The 22,006-nt window shown below is 40.6% G+C and overlaps 1 protein-coding gene across 1 annotated transcript in view; it reads left to right on the top strand.

The window, feature by feature from the left end:
* The window catches only part of GNB5 (G protein subunit beta 5), a 69,596-nt gene that overhangs the window by 2,413 nt on the left and 45,177 nt on the right, over window positions 1–22,006 (top strand). The window contains exons 2-3 of the mRNA XM_027840892.1: window positions 11,461–11,604; window positions 19,228–19,339. Coding sequence (XP_027696693.1) covers window positions 11,479–11,604; window positions 19,228–19,339 — 238 coding nt within the window. The 5' untranslated portion in view covers window positions 11,461–11,478. The remainder of the gene's footprint in view (window positions 1–11,460; window positions 11,605–19,227; window positions 19,340–22,006) is intronic.

The following is a 22,006-nucleotide window of genomic DNA, read 5'->3' as shown; positions in this document are numbered from 1 at the left end:
AAGTATTCTTCAGTTGTTTCATGTGTATCTTCTCTTCCAAACTAGAATAGATAGTCCTAAAGAGTAAAGATCATACTTTTCCTCTCTGTTGTGTCCCATTAGTACCTAGCAAAGCAGCCGGTGCTCAGGAACTGTTTTATGTTGACTAATACTCCATCTTGCAGGTACAGTCTCCTGTAACTTGAAGCAGGATAACTGTTCCATTTCTTAGTTTCCTATATTTTATATTCAAACTTAACAGATATAAAACATCTATACTATAACCTAGCTTGCACCTACCCATTTTTCTAGACTTATTTCACATTAACACCCCCCTCCCCTTTAAGTGTTCTACATCCCAGTCATGTTAGCTTTCTGGCTATTCTCCAAATTAAATTGATCCTCCCTTCTTCATGCCTTTGCATAAGCTGCGCCATGCTGCGCCTCATGCTAGAGTCTTAGAATCCCTGGCTTCTTTGGAGGCTCAGCCCAGGTGCCACTTCCTATTTAAAATCTTCCCTGATCTCTCGCCCCTAACTGTTGGTACATTCTCTTCCCTCATATTACTTTGTATTTACTTATCTAAGTGTTGTATTTCCCCATTTCCCCACTCATCTCTGCAGGATGTAAAGCAACAGGGACTATTTCTTCTTTATTGTTGTCTCCAAAGCCTTTGTACATAGCAAATAATAAATGTTTGTGGAAATGAATTGAATCTCCCTCCATTCAAGTCACTGCGGCATGAAGTTACTGGGTTCTAGAACAGGGCTTCTTAAACTTTTTCTACTCAAGACCCCTTTTTGTCTTTTGGCAGCAACTGTTGGCATTGCATGGCCTAAAGGCATATGCAGTGCAAAGTGTGCATGTTGTGTGTTCAGAACCAAGGCTGCAGTGAAGTTGTGCAATGAAACACAGACAAGTGCTGCCAGAAACATCTCAGATTCATTACATTTTTATTTTGAATTAATTTTTGGTCACTGCATGTTCAGAAACTTTTTACTGTTGCCAAATTTTTCACAACCCCATTTGGGGTCTTGGCCCACACTTTAAGAAGCACTATTAGAAGAGGAAGAGACACACACACAAAAAAAGAGTAATGGAGAGAATCAGCTCCAGTAAACCCTGCCAGGAAGGAAAGACTGTACCTATCGGACCAGATACAGAGAGTAGGGGAAGGGAACCAGTATTTATTAAGCACCTATTTGTGCTAAGTGCTGGAATATAGAATCATAAATCTAGAGATAGGATATTAGATGTCATTCCAGTCCGACCTCATTTTACAGATGAGGAAACTGAGGCCCAGAGAGATTAAGTGATTTGTCCAAGGTCACATACAGTGTAGCACTTACTATTTGCCAGGCACTATACTGAGTGTTTTACAATTATTATCTCATTCAATCAACAACCTTAGGAAATAGGTGCTACTATTATCCCCATTTTACCGATGAGGAAACTGAGGCAAACAGAAATTAAGTGACTGGCCCAAGGTCACACAATTAAAAAGTATCTGAGGCCAGATTTGAACTAAGGTCTTCCTGACTCCAGGCCCAGTGGTCTGTCTACAGGCATAATTGCAACTGGAACTCCAGTTCCAGACTCCAAGTTCCCCAATCTTTCCACTGAGCAACTTTGTCTCCCAATCAAGATTTTACATATTAAATCATATTTTCCCCATGAGGCCCTTTATAAATTTATGGCCACATTTCTATGGAAAGTATTTTAGCCCCAGCACTAAGCTGTTGTTTTAATCACACTTCAGAAAGCTCACATGCATTTCTAGGACTGTTCTGCCTTAGTCAGAGGTATGCAATCTCTTTGGGCTAAAGTGTCCCATGTAGCTCTAGCAAGAAAAGACAGCCTAAAAGATTAATCTCCAAGTCTGTTTATACTCATTAAAATCCACCACAGCTAACTGCTATTTCATTTAGACTTTTTAAGGGCTCTGTGGCTCTGCCATTATCAAGGTGTTCAGCAGAACTCACTAGCTTCTCAATCTATATCTTCGGTAAAGCCTGTTGTGGTATGAAATCTTTAAGCTATGTACACTGGGTGGTTTTCACTTTAAGGACACCATCCTAGTAATTTGGTTACATAAAATCTAGCCTATACAGAGTCAGTTCCTGGAGTTTGGGACCAGGAGACCTTGGCTTTTTATCTTAATTTAACCAGCAATTATATCTTTTTTAAATCTTACTGTAAATCAAGTTGTTTTAATTGCATTTTATAGTATTTCGTTGTATTCTATCCTCTAAATTGAATCTCTAGATTGACCCCAAGATAGGCCTGGACCAGAACACTTTTTTTCCCTCATCTAAGTTGTAGGCCCACCTCCAGTAATCTACTGGGCATTTCTTTTCTTTTAATAGTAAACTTTCTATTTCTTATCTTTTCAACGGAGAAGGGGTGGAAGAGGTGGAGGGATGGAAAGAATTTGGAACTGAAAATAAAAATAAATTATTTTGCTTTTTTTTTTTTTTCGGTGAGGCAATTGGAGTTAAGTGACTTGCCCAGGGTCACACAGCTAATGCATGTTATGTGTCTGAGGCCAAATTTGAATTCAGGTCTTCCTGACTCCAGGGCCGGTACTCTATCCACTGCGCCACCTAGCTGCCCCATAAAATTTTAAACATACAACAAATGTAAACATATCTATATCTGTCTACATATTTCTATATAAATTTTGTTGGTGCCTTTTCTTTTTACATTAGTCAGTTCTAGTTAACCCCTGCTACCCTCCCAGAATTGAACATTCCCTTGTAACAAAGAGAAACATTTCAACAAAAATAATTGATACAATGACACTGACAGTATACGCAATATTCTTGCCCAGTAGACCCCAAACTCTCTGCTAAGAGAACCGTCTTATTCTGTTCTCCAGATACCTTTGAAGACCTACTCAGGGTTCAGCTTCCTTTTCACCATTCTCTTCATTTATATTACTGTAGTCATTGTGGATTTCTTTCTTCCAGTTCTGCTGTCTTCACGATATATTGATTCATACAAGCCTTCCCATGTTTCTCTGAATTCTTCAGATTAATCATTTCTCATTACACAATATTCCTGAACATTTACACTCAAATATTGCTATCCTTTCACACTCAACACATCCCCAACTGAACTCCTCACTTTCCCCTCCCTACTTCCCTGTGTGTTTCCCAGGTAGAATGTGAGCCCTTTATCTATCTCCTCAAGTTATGTCCATTTTCTCTGTCACCCAGCATCAGGAACTGCTGTACTCTCTGCAGACCCTTCCCTCACCTCCTGACCACACTCTTCACACCAGTTCCTCCCCTTTTCAGAAAGTACAGGAGGCCTCTGGGTTCAAATACCCTGTAAGAGTCCTTTCTTGTGCCAACTCAACTTACTTTTCTTGGTTTCTGACCTCTTACTGCTGACCTTCACTCATTCAACAAACAAAATTAAGTGCCAGGAACTGTAGAATACAGAGACAAAAATGAAACAGTCCCTACTTTCAAGAAGCTTACATCTTATTGAATTCTTTGCCTTAAAAAATATGTCGCCCGATAACATGGATTACTAATCTTCAAGGATGTTTGACTCTTCCTTCCATAGCTGATGCCTTCTTGCCTTCCAACCATAAACTAAGTACCTGATACTTCCAAACCTTACTCCTTCTTCAGAACACACCTGTTAATGCCTACCAGATTTCTGTTGCCTAGCAAGGCTCATGCTCTGGATTCCTCCTAACCAATCCTGCCTTGTTCCTACCCAGACTGTAAACCTGGGGGTCAGTCGTTTTTAATAGAGGTGCCTTGATATAGTGAATAGAGTATTAAATTTGGAGCCCAAAAGAACTGAGCTCAAATCCTGCCTCAGGTACTAGAAAATGAAACTGAACAAATCACTTAATCACTCAGCCTGTTTATCCACCTGCAAAATGAGGAGATAATGATACTGTTCACCTCTAGGGGTTAGAGGATTAAATTAGATTATATATGCAAAGCAGTTTGCAAAAATGCTATATAAATGTTAGCTATTATTTATCCATTTTCTTCACCTTGCCACCAAGTCCTAATGATCCATCTTCTCTTCTTCATTCTCGTTGCAACTATCCTAATGTAGACCTTTATCACCTCATACTTGCATAAAAGTAAGTTTCCTACTTGGTCTTCCTATCTACATTTTCTCCACTCCAATCTATCCTATGTACTCATGCCAGATTAATCTTCCTAAAATATAATTCATCATATCACTACTCTGCTCTAGAACCCACAACAGCTTCCCATAAACAACAATGTCACAGAAGCACAAGTCTTTGAATGTGAAGGGACCTTTAGAGATCAGCTTGTTCTACTTCCTCATTTTATAGGTGAGGAAACTGAGGCTCAGAGAGATTTGTGACTTGCCCAAGGTCACCCAGTAAGTAAATAGTAGAGCCAGCATGGTGTCCAGCACATACTATGTGCTTATTAAATGTTTTTCCCCATTCATTATACCATACTGCCTCTTGAGTATGAACTTTTCTGGCAGCCTTGAGGCTCACCATAATCTATGAATATTCGATCAAAAGGAAGCAAAGAACAAATTTCTGGAAGGTTTGCATGAAATGAAGCCAAGCATGAAATGAAGTTCATTAGGCTCCAATGGTAGGGTAGTTTGTGGAACACAAGGTCCCGAAACTATCAAGTGGTGGTTCCAAAAGTGCACCAAAGAAAATTCAAGTGGCTACAGGGCTACAGTAAGACATTGTGATTAGAAGGGATCCAATCTCCAAATGCAATCAATAAGAGGGAACCTATATCACTTCTGGTTATATACCCTTAGGAGATCATAGATGGGGGCAGGAGGATAAGAAGTCCCATTATACCAAAATATTTATAGTAATCCTTTAGTGACAGCGAAAGAAAGACAAGTAGGAAGACCAGGTTTCAAATCTTGCTTGTGATTCATGTTAGCTGTGTGACTCTGGGCATATCACTTAACCTGTCAGTGCCAACTCTCAAAAACTATAGGTTTCAGAAGTCACTGATAGTTACCTATCTGTATTGGAAGAATGAGTTTCTTTACTGGGAGTTCCGTACATCAATGAAATTACAGGTCCAGATTTTTTTTTGTCTAGGCAATGGGCTTAAGTGACTTGCCCAGGATCACACAACTAGTAAGTGTCAAGTGTTTGGTCTGAGGCCAAATTTGAACTCAGGTCCTCCTGACTCCAGGGCCAGTGCTGTATCCACTGCACCATCTAGCTGCCCCTAGGTCCAGATTTTTTAAAATACCTTTGGCAACTTTATGACGATGTTGAACCAAAAAATTATGGAGTTGGAGGAGACCTCAGAGGTTATCTGATCCAATTTGTACCATCCAGGGGCATAGCCCTCCGATGTTCTGGACCAATCTAGTAACCCAGGCTTAGGAATGGAATGGAATTTAAAAAAAAAAAAACTAATAGTCCATAAAATTCAATAAAAATAAGTTTACATGCAGTATGAGATTTTAAAGAATACAATTACTAATTCAAATGGATGCTGAATCTCTGTACTCTTGTATTCACCACAACAGCAGTGCTGGGTCAGAAAAACCTCCTGCTGAGCAGTGAGCATTCCGTCAAAACTCCAGATCCCTAGCTCTGAATAGACTGGACTTTTTACCCCTAAGACAACAAGGAAGCAGGGCCAGTGGTTAAGGCCCTAAATTCTTGGACCAACCAAATCCCCAAGATTTGTCACCCTTTTAAGTAAACCAACCCAGCCCATGTAAAGTCAAAGCTCATCCTATCACAGCCACTCTGTATCCCAAACAGGTCCTTCCCTTGGGAAATATCAATTAACAAGCATTTATTAAGCGTTTACTACACGCCAGGCACTCTCTGTGTCTCTGATGACATAGCTATTTTTTCAAATGAGAACTTCCACCCCCATCCCCGACAGGCCCAATTTTAGAGTATTCCTCCATCCTGCTGTGCCAACACTCCAAACGTGTAAGTCTCTTCAGTGACAAGATATGACTTGACCCTGAAAAAATATCTTCCCACCACAAAACTGTTGCTTGTCAAGTGGGAATCAACTGACAGACATTGAGATTTTGGTTGATGGCTCAAACCAATGGTCACATCATCCAGAACATTCAAAACCCTCGGTTCTGTCCCCAGCTATCCACCGCCAGGGAAGTGGCAACGATAGTAGGTTAGAGAGTTAGCTGTGACAGGAGGTAGGCCTCACTTCTAGCTGCACTCCCAGATGATTCCCTGGCTTCATCCATACCCATTCTGTCAATGTATATTTACTGAACACTCACTGTGTGAGGAACTCTTAGGTACTCTAGCTTTCACCATGTTGGAGAGCCTAGTTTCTAGAAATCAGTTCCTAATGCAGACTCTGGAGAATGTGGGGCAGGGAAGATTGATGAAGTTCTCTCCAGCATGCAACCCGATTACTCTCAGCTTCACGTTAGCTGGTTCACAGAGATAGTAACTTTTTGTAGAAGAACTAGCCTCTCAGTCCAGCCTACCATGTATCTCCTGCCCTATCAGTGACCTTCTTCCACCAGAGCCACCTGTGTCCTGGGCAGCCAGGGTAGAGAGCCAATTGGGAATGTGATCAGAACTGTCTACCCTCCCTGGCCAAAATTAATAGCAAGTTTTACTAATCACAGTTTAGGAAAAACTTTTCCAGGATTTACATCTCAAACTTAAATTTGTCCTGGTGTAAAAAGTCAATCATTAGAGATTTCTATACACTTGCAAATTCTCAGCAAGCCATATATAACCCAAACAAACTTTTTGGCTAGTTTACACATTAAAATAATAACCAACAATAGCTAAATTATTTTAGTGGTAACCAAATTATGAAAAGTTGCATGACATAACTGATACAAAAAAGTTCACCAATTTGAAAAAGTTTAGGATTGCACTCCACAACATCTGCCTCTGGAATTTCCCTATTATGTGTCCGATTTCAGAAAATAACTATAGGAGATTGTAAAAGCAGGAATTATGTCATTTCCCCCTATCTTTGATGAAAGTACAGTACCTTACACATACGCAACTTTGACTTCTGAACATGCATTATATTCTCTAACATTCATGCCTTTTCTTGAGCCATTTCCTATACCTAGAATGCTCTCTCTTCTCTGCCTGTTGATTTTCCACCCATCTTTTAAAGCCTAAGTCAAATGGCATCTCTAGGAAGCTTTCTGCAGTTAAATAAACTCCAAAGTTATTTTTATGTAAAGTCCTAGCTGGCCATGACTTCCTCATCCCATAGAGATCCTGGGACAAGATTATTATTAAAGTTTAAAACTGCACTAAAACTTTTTGGTACATCCTGTATGTGGCTGAAGAATGAACAAGTTATATACCTAGATGCTTGCTCTAAAGTCATAGAAATGTCAAAATGTTCTTTATTATTTACTTATTATGCCCGAAATTTTGATTGGGAAATACAACACATGTAAAAATGCTAATGTTCTAACTAGTTAAAAAGTATAAATTGATTATTTCATGGAACTAGAAAAAACAAAATTCATAGAGAAACAAAAGGTTGAGAATATCAAGGATAATAATGAAAAAAGTAGAAAGGAAGGAGGTTTGTCAGTACCAGATCTCAAAATATCCTATAAAGCAGCAAATATTAAACCAATTAAGTATACTAGTTTGTTTTTTTAAAGTTGATCCGTGGAATAGATTAGGTACGCAACATACAGAAATGAAGGAATGCAGTAGCATAGTGTTAGATAAATCCCAAACCTCCAGCTAGTGGTAAGGACTCATTGCTTGGCAAAAAGTGCTGTAAAACTAGGAAGCAAATAAGCAGAAATTAGGTATAGACCATATCTCACACCACATGTTAATATATATTCCAAGTAGACACATGACTTAGATAAAAGGTAATATAATCAGCAAATTGGAAGAAGAAGGAAGAAATTACATTTCAGATATGGAAAGGAGAAGAGTTCATGACAAAACAAGAGACAGGATGACAGAATATAAAATGAATAATTTTTATTACCTAAAACTTAAAATGCCCTGCACAAACAAATCTAATGCAGTTTAAATTAGAAGAAAAACAGATAAATGAGGGAAATATCTGATAAAAGACTCATACACAAGCTATATAAGAAAATAATTCAAATTTATAAGACTCAGAGCTATTCCCCCAACAAAGTCAAAGAATATGAACAGGTTATTTTCAAAAGAAAAAAAAACCAAGCTATCAACAACATGACAAAAATGGTCCAAATCACGAATAATTAGAGAGATGCAAATTAAAGCAATTCTGAAGTTTTACCTCATATTCATTTGCAGAGAGGAAAAAAAGAGGGCAATGACAAATATTGGAGAGGCTTCGGGAAAACAGGCACACTAACGCATTGTAGGTGAAGCTGTAAATTGTTTCAGTAATTCTGAGCAGCAATTTGGAAATATGCCTCAAAAGTTACTAAATTATCCATAGCTTTTGACCCAGTCATATCACTACTAGGTCTAGACCTGAAAGAGATTAAAGAAAAGGACTCATACATATAAAAATACTTACTGCAGCTCTCTTCATAGGAGCCCAAAACCAGAAAGTGAGGCAGCGTCCACCTGTCAGGGAATGGCTACACCAGTGGTTCTCAAAACCTACGCTAAAGCCCCTTCAGGGAGTCCAAGAGGTCAAAACTATTTCCATAATAATACTAAGATGCTTTAACTTCTAATACAATAAATCAACAGTTATAATCCACACAAACAAAAGCTCTTTGGAGAATCCTCAATCATTTTTAGGAGGGGTCTTGAGACTGAAACCTTTAAGAACTGCTGAGCTAAACAAATTATGGTGTGTGAATGTAATGGAATATTATAGGGCCACAAGAAATGATGAAATAGTTTCCCAGGAAACTGGGAAAATTCGAATGAACTGATGCAAAATGAAGCAAGCAGAACTAGGAGAGCAATTGATACAATGACAAAAACAACAACTCAACTTTGAAAAAGAAATAAAATTTAGAACTATAATCAATGAAACAATAAACCACAAGTCCAGAGGGCATAAAGAAAAAACTACTACCCATCTCCCACTAGAGATCTGATGAACTTAAAATTAATAATGAGATACACATTTGGCCAATATGGTGAATTTGCATATGCATGTTTGTCACAAAAGTTTTCTTTTCTCTTATTTGGTTGGGGGGAGGGGGAAAGGGGGAGTTAGAGGAAAAGATAAATACTTCTGATTTTATATACACTTTTTAAAAAATTACAAAAACATAAAATTTAGGCAATCTGATATAGAGTTTTTCTCTCTCTACATGCATTTTATCTAGAGTCAGCTGTTGTTTGGGGTTGTGTAGAAACAAGTGGTGTATCAAGCAATTAATCTCTGAAACTTTATCAAGCATAAAGCTATCTGGATGATGATATCAATGAACCCCTTCTTTTCTCCTTCTATATCTATATCTATTTTTTGTATCCTGAATTCCTTTGTCAGTCTAATGAAACCTATGGATCCCTTCTCAGATTTTTTTTTTGCTTTTCGGTGAGGCAATCGGGGTTAAGTGACCTCCCCAAGGTCACACAGCTAGTAAGTGTCAAGCGTCTGAGGCCGAATTTGAACTCAGGTCCTCCTGACTCCAAGGCCGAAGCTCTATTCACTTTGCCACCTAGCTGCCCCCTCAGAATATTTTAAATGCATAAAATAAAAGGCATAAGATTACAAAAGAAAGCAATTATACTGAAATACAATTACCAAAGTATTTTTTAAAAACAAGTTCATAAATGGGTATCATATTGCTTGCTTTAATGGGTGGAGGAGGGGCTGGAAGGAGGGAATTTGGAACTCAATTTTTTAAAAAATGAATGTTAAAATAAATAAATAAAAACAAGTTCATGGACCCCAGGTTAAGAACCCTTGCTCTAATCTCTCTTGTTGTGGCCCCCTCAGCTCCCATTATATAATTATCTCTATGTAAAGAACTCCCAGTTCTAAATCCAAGCCTCATCTCTCTCCTGAGCTCTAGTCCTGCGCATAAACATTGTATAAGACATTTCAAAATGTATGTCCCATAAGTATCTAAAACTCCACATTTCAAAACAGAAGTCATTCTCTTGCTCCTCAAAATCCACCCCTCTTTCAAACCTTCCCTATTACTATTAAGAGCAACACTATCCCTCCAGTCACCACAATGCATAACCTTAGTGTCATCCTCTCAACTCCGCATCTCGCTCACCCTACAGATCAATCCAGTTGTCAGATATGATCATTTTCTCTCCTCAACATCTCTGGAACACATCCATATGATACCTCGCCACTCCCAAAGTAACCGACCTAGCACACCCCCTCATCACTTCTCACCTGGCCTTTTACACCAATCTCCTAATTGATCTCCCTCATTCAAGTTTCTCCACACTCTAATCTGTCCTCTACACAGCTGTTGAAGTGATGTTCCTAACAGCACAGATTTGACCACTTCACTCTCCTACTCATTTAACTCCAGCAGTTGCCTATTATCTGTAGGATTAACTATAAATGCCTCAGTTTGTGACTTAAAGCCCTTCACAACCTAGACCCAAGCTACCTTTCCAGGCTTATTCTAGATTACTCCCCTTTAAGAGCATTTTGATCCAACCAAACTGGTCTGATTGTTTCTTATACATGGCATACCATCCCATTTCCATGTCTTTGCATTGTCTGTCCCCCATGCCTGGAATCTACTCTGCTAACCTCTGCTTTTTAGGAGTTTCTTCAATCTTCAGCTCAAGAACTGCCTGCTAAATGAAGTCTTTCCTAATACTCTCAGTTGTTAATGTCTTCTTTCCATCACTTTACATCTATTTTGTATACATCTACATATGTACATAGGGCAGCTAGGTGGGGCAATGATGGAGCACCTGACCTGCAGTCAGGAAGACCTGAGTTCAAATCCGGCCTCAGACTCTAGCTAGCTATGTGACCTTGGGCAAGTCACTTAACCCTGTTTGCATCAGTTTCCTCATCTGTAAAATGAACTGGAGAAGGAAACAGCAAACTACTCCAGCATCTTTGCCAAGAAAACGCCTAAAGGGGTCATGGAGAGTCGTACGTGACTGAACAACAAAAATATGTGTACATGTTATAAAGTGAGAACCCTGGCACATAGGTACTTCAAAAATAGTTGTTAATTGGTGATGACAATAACTAACATTTATATGGGAGAAAGCATAGTGGTTGGAGATCTGGACTTGGATTCTGGAAGGCCTGAGGTCAAATTTCACTTCTAACACATATCTGTTTTGTGACCCTGGGCAAGTCACTTAACTTCTCTTTACCCTCAGGCAACTATCAGTGGCAGAACAGTTGCTGACATGCATTAATAGAAGTCCTTTCTTCACTGGAATTTTCCTACATCAATGAAACCACAAATCCAGACAGAAATATACCATATATATCCTTAAGGTGTGCAGGGCTTTTTTAAATATAATCTCATTTGATCCATTTGCTATTATAAAAAAAGGAAAATATTTTAGAATCTGTTCCTATTAACTTTATACCTCTTTTTCTTTTTCAGTACTACCCTGCATAAAAGATGTGTGATCAGACATTTTTAGTTAATGTATTTGGTTCCTGTGACAAATGTTTCAAGCAAAGGGCTTTGAGGCCAGTTTTCATCCGATCTCAACAACTCAGCTACTGTTCAGTATGTGCAGCATTGGTAAGATTACCGATTTTTATTAAGTATTCTGGACTTTTAAAATAAAGGTGCGAATTTCAGTTGCATGTGGCATGTTTAAACAGCACAAGTATTTTCACCTATGTAATTTCATTCAAAAAGCATTTACTAAGTGCCTATAAGCCAGGAACTGTGTGAGGTGCTAGGGATCTATAGATAAAAATACACTTTATATTTCATCTGGAGATAGCTAGATGATACAGTAGATAGATCACTGGATTAGAAAGACCTGAGTTCAAATTCCACCTCAGATACTAGCTGTGTGACCCTGAGCAAGTCACTTTACCTTTGTCTGCCTCAGTTTCCTCATCTATGAAATGGAGATAATAATAATACCCACCTTCCAAGGGTTGTTATGAGAATAAAGTGAAATAATATTCAAAAAGCACTTTGTAAAGAGCTACATAAATGCTAATTATTTATTATTATTATTATTAACACTTTCTTTTCTCTCAATTGCTTATCTGTGGAATACACAACAAAACTGAGTGGGGAAAATGTTCAATAAACACAACCCTGTTCTGGTGACTTTTGAAAAACCACTCCAGAAAAAATCCTAGAATAACCCCTTAGGCTTCATGAGAAATTTGTGCTCATTTGAAGAATGAAGATTGAAGTTCCCTAGAACAGTAGTAAGCTGAGTGCTGAATGAAAGCAAGGGCTGTAAGCACCTAAAGACTCCTTTCTAGGTACCCTAGGAAAGTGATTTCACCTCTCAATGTTACGTGGCTGAGAATAGGAATTATCACACACACACACAAACCCTTATAGCAATCTAGTAGAGAAAAATTCTCCTATACTGTGCTGCGGAGGGCTTAGCTCTTACAGAGTAACAAACAACCCGAAGATGTTTTGAAACTTTGGGGGCGAGGGGAGAATCAGGAATAATGATCTCCTTAAATTTAGAAAAGATAATTCAAAGAAGCTTGTTACAGTGGCTAGATAATAGGCCAAAGAAATCAGGGAACCTCAGGATGAAGTACTTCCTCTGACACTTGCAATGGCTGGTTGACCCTGGACAAGTCATATAAGTGCCCCAGGCACCTCTCCAAGATGGGGGTTCTTAACTCTTTTGTCATGGACCCCTTTTTTGGAAGTCTGGTGAAACCTGAGGACCCCTTCTCAGAATAATGTTTGTTGCCAACATTCATAATCAGAGGAAATGTAAAATTTCAGTTAGTGGTTAATGAAAACAAATGTCAATTTTTTCCCATCCAAGTTTGGGGCTCCATAGATCAGCCCCCAATTAAGAACCTGTGCCCTAACTTCATGTTGCAGAGCAGGTATTGATCTGTACTAATGGAAGGAGCTCCTGATATCAGTGAATCACAGGTATGGTGCAAAAAATAAAAATTAAAAATAGAGAAGACAGGTGAGACAGCAGCCTAGCAACATCTACCATGGCAAGGCAATGGAAGCTGATTGCAATGTCAGAGACAAGGACACCATTACTGGTTTTCTGCTGGGTGGCATCGGGGAGCTCAACAAGCATCACCACCCAAACTTCTTGTGATGGAGAAGGCCACGAACATCAATGAAATCGAGGACACCTTCCAGCAGTTTCTAAATCAGGATGACATTGGTATCATCCTTATCAACCAGTATGTTGCTGAAATGGTACAGCATGCATTAGATGCCCACACACACTCAATACCTGCTGTTTTGGAGATCCCTTCTAAGGAATATCCCCATATTGCAGCCAAGGACTCCATCCTACCTTGGTTGTGCCTGAGGCACGTTCACTGCTGCAGATCTTTGCTAAGGGATACCCCATATCACTGTTCCCAACACATGTCACATTCCACTACTGAAATGAAAGGGGAGAGGGTTCATGGTACTTGCTATTTATTGGGCCCTGGAGTAAAGCTAAGACAAAATGAAGACTGCAAAACATAAAGCCCAGCTCCTCAAATGTGGAAAAAAAAAGAGAAGACTTCATCATTTTTCTCCATCCAGTTTTGGCTTATGATTTACGTTCTCCACCTAGTAATGAGCATGATAAATAAAGGAATGAATAGTAGTGGTGGCTCATATAATATACACTGTAATCCTATAAAATAGGCAGCATGTTAGTTGCCCCATTTCATGGTTAAGAAAACTGAGACTGAGAAGTGAAGTGATTCATCACACAAGTCAACTGTCATAGCTTCTATTCAAACCCCAGTGTCTCAATGCCAGGTCTGATGTTTTTCTCACTATGCCATCCTGACTCCCAAGGTATAATTTTATAAAACCCCAAATAACCACTGTGCATTTTCAAAAAACACACCAACTTTTAAAGAATATTTTATTAATTCAAATACAATTTTAACAACAAGACAGTGAGACTGGCATAGGGGAAAGTGCCATGGGTCTGCAGAGAGATGATCAGGGTCTGAGTTCCAGCCCTGTTGCTGACTGGCTGTATAGCTTTGGGCAACTTGCTTTATCTCCCTTTGATCAAGTTTGCAATTTTCAGACACTAGACTAAGGTGACTTTGAAGGTCCATTCCAAAATAGACATTCTCTGGAACAAATATTTAACCCTCTCAAGTGCCAACATAATGTAATACAGCATAGTTGAAAAAGAACCAGACTTAAAATCAGAGGATCTCTGTTCTCATTTATTATGTATATTTATTAGCCTATGTCTAATTTATATCATATGTATTCTCTTACATTTTTATTTATTATAGAGCAGGTCCCAGCTCTCACATTTATTATGTATAACTGTGAACAAGATACTTAACCTCTGAGTTCCAGTTTCCTCATTTGTCAAATGAGTATAATGACAATTTATAACACCTACTTTACAAGACTGTTATAAAGAAAGCCTATGTACAAGTGAATTATTATTGGCAAATATAGCATGTGCTTAACATATAGTTTAAGGAAGTAAATTTTTTAAAATGGCACTAAGCATCCATATTAAAGAGTTTTGATTGCAACCTTTAATTCTGAAATTTCTTTAAGAACTATGAAAAGGGGATTCTATTTGAAGCACATATTGTTCAAAGTTCTGCTTTATTGGCTATGCCCTACTTCTATGTACTATGAAAAAAGGGACATTCAGCTCTTAAAATAACCCTATTTTCTGGCAGGCTAAATGCCTACCATTTGTTAACTGGGTTTATTAATGCCTTCCCCTGTGTATACAAGGAGCATAGGAACCTGGAGTGCTCTGCTTTTAAACAGATATGCCACAGAGCCTAGTCCTGATTCTTCATAGTCCTTAAAGGCAGATACAAGATATGCTTGCTATCCATGTACTTTCTGGGGGCCATTCTGTATTCTCCAGAAGTTTACAAATATGTACTGACATTTTGCTTTGTTTTCCATTTTCACTCAAATGTTGGGAGGCTCTAGAGCCGCAGTCTCAAAGAGGGATTTCTTTTTATGAACTGGTATTTAACCAAACCACAGTGATGCCTCACCATTAGCTGTTTGGTCCTTGAGAGACAATCTTGAAAGCTCAGCTTCAATCAGTCATGCACAATTTTCATTTCCTAAAGAGACTATAAGTGAATTGGGGACTCTTGGGCGCAAGAAGCTGAGAAAAGGCTGAGTTACCAAAAACAGTAGACTGAAATGAAGTCCCCCGACCACTTGTTGACCTTGACTAGGTCAACAACCTAGTCAAGAGAAGGGAAAGCTAAGTTTGTCAGAAAGATATTTTCTTATATCCCATTCTAGTAATGATATCTTCAACTCTACCTCTCATACAAGTAATATCTAAAATCTTTAGGAAATGCTAGAAAACCTGATTAGACCTTACTCCTTCTGCCCCAGAGTTTCCTTAATGGGACTTTGAAAAAGTTCCACTAAGAGCTAATCTGAATCTGAAATGGTTTAATGCAAAGTCATTAAAAATAACATAAGAAGTATGCTCTTGAAAACAAAAACCTCTTAAGAATACATGTATTTTATGTAATTAGAACCCCATGAAATAGCCCTTGTTTTATACATCTGTGACAACTGCTTGATCCCCCAGTTTGCTTGGAAGACTCTATGTCCCTTTCATCATATCCTGCCCCCCAAAATAAGCTTTATCCAAAAATATTGAAGAATATCAGCCATCCAAACTTTTTTCCACAGGGTCATGGATGTCATCTTGTCTTCTCTTGTTGCTCTAACAATTCTGGAAAAGTCACTCTGACTCCTGAGCAAGAGATGGCCTCCAAGTGGAATGGTCTTCTCTAAATTACTACCTATATGAGTAGATTTGCAAGACTAGGTGTGACTCCCTGCCTAGAAAAAAAAAATCCCCACCTAGGTCCTAGAAGTTCCGAAATATTACCAATCAGTCCATCTACTAGTATTTATTAAGTGTCTACAATGGACCAGGAACTGTGCTAAGCTCTGGATATGCAAAGAAAAAGAAAAAACAGTCCCTTCTCTCAAGGAGCTTAGTCTAAAGGAGGAAATAACATACAAACAACTACGTACAAACAAGATACAGACAGGATAAAGAAGGTGGATGGTAGATTCAAAGGGAAGGCACCCAGATTAAGGAAAATTGGGAAGGGCTTCTTGAAGTTGAGACTTGAATGAAGCCAGGAGGTAGAGACAAAAAGAGAGTATTCTAGGCATGGGGCACAGGATGGAGGGTCAAGTTCAAGGAACAGGAAGAAGGACAGTGTCGCTGGCTCAAAGAGCATGGGGGGAAGGGAGATAATGTAACTGAAAGGTAGGAAGAGGCCAGGTTATGAAGGGCTTTGAAAGTAAAAGGATTTTATATTTGATCTTAGAGGATCCTTATTAGAGAGCCTCTAGAGTTTATTAGGGCAGCTAGGTGTCGAAGTAGATAGAGTGCCAGGCCTGGATCTGGCCTCAGATATTTGCTAGCTGTGTGAACCTACGCAAGTCACTGAACCCTTTTGCCTCAGTTTCCTCATCTGTAAAATGAGCTGGAGAAGGAAATGGCAAACTACTCCAGTATCTTTTTTTGGCGGGGGGGGGGGTGGCAGTTGCGGTTAAGTGACTTGCCCAGAGTCACACAGCTAGTAAGTGTTATGTGTTTGAGGCTGCATTTGAACTCAGGTCCTCCTGACACCAGGGCCAGTGCTCTATCCAATGCGCCACCTAGCTGCCCCCCTCACTCCAGTATCTTTGCCAAGAAAATCTCAAATGGGGTCGCAAAGAGCTGGACATGACTAAAAATGACTGAACAACAACAAAAAAGAGCTTTTTAAATGGGGCAGGGGCAATTGTTAGATTCTTGTTTTAGAAAGATCAATTTGACAACTGAGTGGAGAGTAGATTGGAGTAGAGGAAGACATGGCAGGGAGACCAACCAACAGGTTATTGTACTAGTCCAACCATGAGGTGATGAGGTCCTATATCAGAGTGGTTGTGCCTGGCATCTTCAAGGATTTGATTTCTGGAATCAGATCCCCTCAGAGAAAGAATCTGTTAGTTGGTCTCCCTGACACAAATCTCCTTCCACTCCAGTCTATTCTCCATTCAGTTGTCAGATTGGTCTTCCTAAAACAAGAGTCTGACCATTTGCTCAATCCCTCCCCGGCCCCGCCCCCAGCCATCTAATAAACTCTAGAGATTCCCTAATAGGAATCCAAACACTATCAAGAGTGAATGTTCAAGAGTCCAATGAATGTGAAAACTGACTTTTCATGTTTAATCCTGTAGCCCACAGGCAACATCTTTTCTCTGGAAGTTGACAAAAATGGAGGGGGGGGGCAATAAAAGAGCCAAAAGAAATCCAGAGCCCTAAGGCAACATGTAATATGATAAACAGCTCCAGTTCCAGAGAAATTAGCCCCATGATTCAGGCAAGGAAATATCAATGACATTTGGGAGGTGCCCTGCCAGCCGGCCTCTACCTTCAGATCTTCAGTGACAGGAAACTCACCCTCTCCAGAAGCATTCCATTCTATCTCTGGACAGCTGTGACTATTGCACTCACTTAAATCAGTATTTCTACAACCAAGGATCTTAGATCTAGAGCTGGGAGGGACCTCATAGGGAATCTAATCAGAACACCCTCATTACAGAGGTGAGAAAATGAGCCCAATAACACCTTTAAAAAAATCATTAAGGTTTTGAGGGATGTCACAGGTTCCACTAGACACGGGAAAGATGATGCTTAATAAAATGTGCAATGCAATGCAATCCTTACCCTGGTAAAAGAGATAAAACAGCCATACTAATTGGACTATTATTTTGATAAATTTAGGCAAATTAACTTTCACTTTTCCTCTTCCCCCAAGATCCTAGTCCCCTGATCTGTTAGTTCTAGTCCTCTTGGAGTTTATAGGATCAGGATTTAGAACTGGAAGGGATCTTAGAGATCTGCTAGCTAACTCCCCTTATTTCATGGATGGGGAAAATGAGTGAGGCACAGTGAAGTTAATTAAATTACTTTCCTGAGGTCACACAGTTAAGTGGCAGAGCCAGGATTTGAAACCAGGCCATCTGACTTGAAATCTAGGGCGCTTTTGACTATCCCATCTGAGCTGAAATGATTTCTTCTTTGAGTTTGCAACATTGCCCATTTCTTCTCTCCCTTCTGTGCTATGCCATCCCATTCTATCCCATCCCTACTATACCCCTCTAAAGACAATTGGGGATTGGGGAAATCACACCCCAGAGTCTCCCATCAACATTTTCATACCTGTGAAATCCAATTGCCACAAACATCATGTCAGCTGGAAAAGCAAAGTGTATAAGTTGGATGACTTAACCCCTTCCTTGGTCACCTTGGAGAAGAGCTAAGGGTGTAGATGTAAACTTCTTGAAGGCAATGACTGTTCTGGCTTTTCTTTTGTACCTCCAGCACCTAGCACAATGCTGGCACGTAGTGAATCCTTAAGAAATTCTTGTTTCTTGAGCTGACTGATTATACTTTAAAAGGCCTCATCTCTTTTCTTTAGCACTAACTCATTACTCTCACCTGTCCTTCTCACTGTCTATTCAGCAGGTGAGGGTGGGGTAGGGAGGGGTGGCAAGGCAAGTGCGGTTTCCCCAATATCAATGGCCCCAGTGGGCCATCTGGTGAATTTTATTTTTTTACTCAAAGTCAAGACAAACACTGAACATTTCATGATACTCCCTGGAGGTAAATGGAGTCCTTCCGGTGGTATCATATCACTGATCAATTACTTCTCATCAAATATATCTGCACCAGCCCCTCACCCAGCCAACCACCCCCGAGGCTGAGTGAGGTCAGGGGTCTCCTGCAGCCCAAACTGATCCTTCCTCCTAGGGTAGCATGTGCGGGGAGTAGCTGGGAGGGAGAGCCCTAGTCGAAGGTCACCTCTCCAGCACCTTGGAGGGGGGAGGCACCAGGCCACGCCCAGTCTCCCCCACTCCGCTTAGCAACCCCAGGCTGGGGAGGGGCCGCCCCCCTCCAGGGGCTCCGAGGCAGCCTGGAGGAAAAGCGACTCCCCATCCACCCGCAGCGTCACAGTGACGGGAAAGGGAGGAGGGAGGGAGGAAGTAGAGGCCAGTAGCTCCGGGAGACAGCAGCTGGAGCTGCAATAGCCACAGCATCAGCATCAGCCCCCGCCTTCTCCTCATACTCCCTATCCTCCTCCTCCCCCCTCTCCTGTTCTTCTCCCCTTCACCTCTCCTCTTCTCCTCTCCTCTTTCCACCCGCGACCGGGAAAGATGGCAGCCGAGGGGCTGCACGAGAACGAGACCCTGGCATCTCTGAAGAGCGAGGCGGAGAGCCTGAAGAGCAAATTGGAGGAGGAGCGGGCCAAGCTGCACGATGTGGAGCGTGAGTGCGCGGAACCGGGGCCCGGGAAGGACGTGCATGAGAGAGACGCGGGGGGCTGAGGCTGGATGGGGAGGGGGATGAGGAGGGGGATGGGGATGGGGAGGAGGATGGGGGTGGGGATGGGGTTGGGGGGAAGGTCTGGAGATCAGGGGCTGGGGTTGAGGAGTCAAAAGGAGGTGATGGCTGCAGCTCCTGCTCCTGCCTGCTCGGCGACCAGGGTGTTTTTTCCCCTGGGTGGAGAACTCAGCTGGGTAAACAGGAAAGGCTCGTGCCCTTCGGTAGGGGAAGAGGACAATCTGGGAGCTGAGGGAAGGGAATGAAGAAGAGAGCGCTTGTAGCTTGCCCTTGGCAGAAGATTTTGCGGGAAGAGAGCACAGTGCCCCTCCTGGAGATTGTCCTGGCCGGAAGGAATCCTGGCTCTTTTGCAGCCTCTTGCAGCGCAGCCTAGCCTGTTGATACGTTAAAAACAGGTTACCCTTCCCTTGACCCCACCTCCCCAAGGTGTTCCCTTGGGTACCATTCCCATTTCCGAGCTCTGCCGCAATAGGAGACCTACAGAGAGAGACATCATTCGCACACTGTAGGGGTCATCGGAAGGCAGGAATGAATGCCCGCCTGAGGCTGCCTCTGTGATTTACATTCTTTTCTGTGACCTACAAAATGTTTATGAAAGTCATATTTGGCTTGTGACTGTTGTGGTTAAAATAACCTTCCCACAGGGATTTATGTGGAAAATTTTATGTACCAGGGCCTCATAAATAATTGGGGGGCATACAAAAATGTCGTAGCCGGTTGGAGATAGGGGAATGGAGAGAGAGTTGCAGATGGGGCCCAGTGGCCACAAATAGGACCCCATCTCCCAAATACTAGTGTGATCATGGCCCTTTGTTCCTGATCTAGACATACAGTCACTGACTATGCAAAGCTAGTATGTCAATGTATTTTGAGCTAAGAGCTGAGAGCCTTAAGCTCCTAAATTCTTTTGGAAGCTCCCCAAATCAATTCTGATCGTGGGTCAAATCATATCAGTACTGTGGTCTTCCTCAATTCTATCCCCCACAGTATAGATAGCTAAGTAAAAACCATTAAGACTGCTCATCCCTAAACTTCAAAGATTAAAATTACAATGATTGTTCTCTTCCTTGAGGAAAAAATGGCAATCCCAAAGATAGTTTTGCCCAGTGATAGTCTTAATATTTTAGCAATAGTTGAGTTTTTGATACCTTTTTCTTTTCCACCTTTCCGCCATTTCTTTCCTTTGCATTTGATTTCAGAAAGAAATTAGACCATGGTGAAACTCACTTTTGCAATTGTTTTGGTGAAGAATGGGAAAAAACTTACTAATTTCTGAAATGTAAAGTTGGTTGATTTAGGGTCAAATCAGATGCTTTGGAATAATAAAATTATAGTTTTCTTAGATGATAAAGCAGGAGAATAGAATCTTTTAAACAAATGCAAACACTATTCACCACTAACAGAATTCAAGACAGGCCGTCTATGACTGAGTCAATTAGATGACCATTTTTAAATGACTCTTGGATAAATCAGCTTCCTATTACCACTTTCTGTTTTGGCAAGGAATTTTTAATTCAGGAAGGCTTTAGAAAGGTATTCTTTTCTACCAACTTGCACAAAGATGTTTCCATAAAAACATTATATGCAGAATCTGATCTCCTCTACTCAAAAAAGGCACAGTAGCACCGCACTGCCTTAAGTATAAAGCATTCAGCCCTATATTCAAGGTCCTTTACAATCTGGCTCCAACTTATCTTTCCAGCTTTATCTCATACTACCTCCTCTCACGTATTGTATTTATATGGCCCCTGTCACTACCTATGTGACTTTGGGTGGATTTCGGTTATTGAATACTCCTGGACCTCAGTTTCCTCATCTGTAAAACCAGGGGGTTAAGATAGAGGGCATCCAAGGACTCTTATCAGTTGTAAATCTATGAACCTGTGAACCTATTCCAGTGAGACTGGACCACTCATCTTTGCCTAACAACATCTTACACTTACTTTCCTACCTACAGGATTTTGATAATATGTCAGAGTTGAAAGGGACCTCAGAGGCTCTAATATATAATACAATCTATATCCAAGAGTAAGAGGGAACTCACTACCTGGTAGTTTTTTCCATTTTGAGGGGATAGCTCAAATTGTTAAAAAGTTTTTCTTATGCCAATTGGACTAAATTTTCCTCCTTGTCCTTTCTACCCCCTTGTTGCAAATAGAACAAGCCTAATCCCTCTTCCATGGGAGAATCCTTCAAATATTTGAGATGGTTATCTTGCTGCTACCGTGTCTTTTCTCAGAAAAGTTATGTTCATGTTTTTCTCCATACCTAGAACCCTCCCTTGTCAAAATCCTCACCATCCTTCAAAGCCCATCTCAAATACTACCTCCTTCATGACCAGATTCCCCTAGCTACATTAACCTCTCCCTCTGAATTCCCATGCAGCTTTTCCTCTCTCTTATGATACGTCACATTTTGCTTTATATTATGTAGGTTATCCCCTATAAATGGAATATGCAAATAAGAAGAGAGGTGATGGAGGAGTTACCTCAGTGGGACCAGTATCAACATGGACCAAATCAGGGATCATTCAGTCAGCAATCATCCCTTAAGTGCTTACTGTGTGCCAGGCACTGTGCTAAGTGCTGGGGA

Source organism: Vombatus ursinus, unplaced genomic scaffold (assembly GCF_900497805.2).
Source record: "Vombatus ursinus unplaced genomic scaffold, bare-nosed wombat genome assembly UNPS02014848.1, whole genome shotgun sequence".
In the NCBI taxonomy this organism is placed as follows: Eukaryota; Metazoa; Chordata; class Mammalia; order Diprotodontia; family Vombatidae; genus Vombatus; species Vombatus ursinus.
Note: the sequence above shows the minus strand (reverse complement) of the source record. Positions and strands in the feature narration are given on the sequence as shown.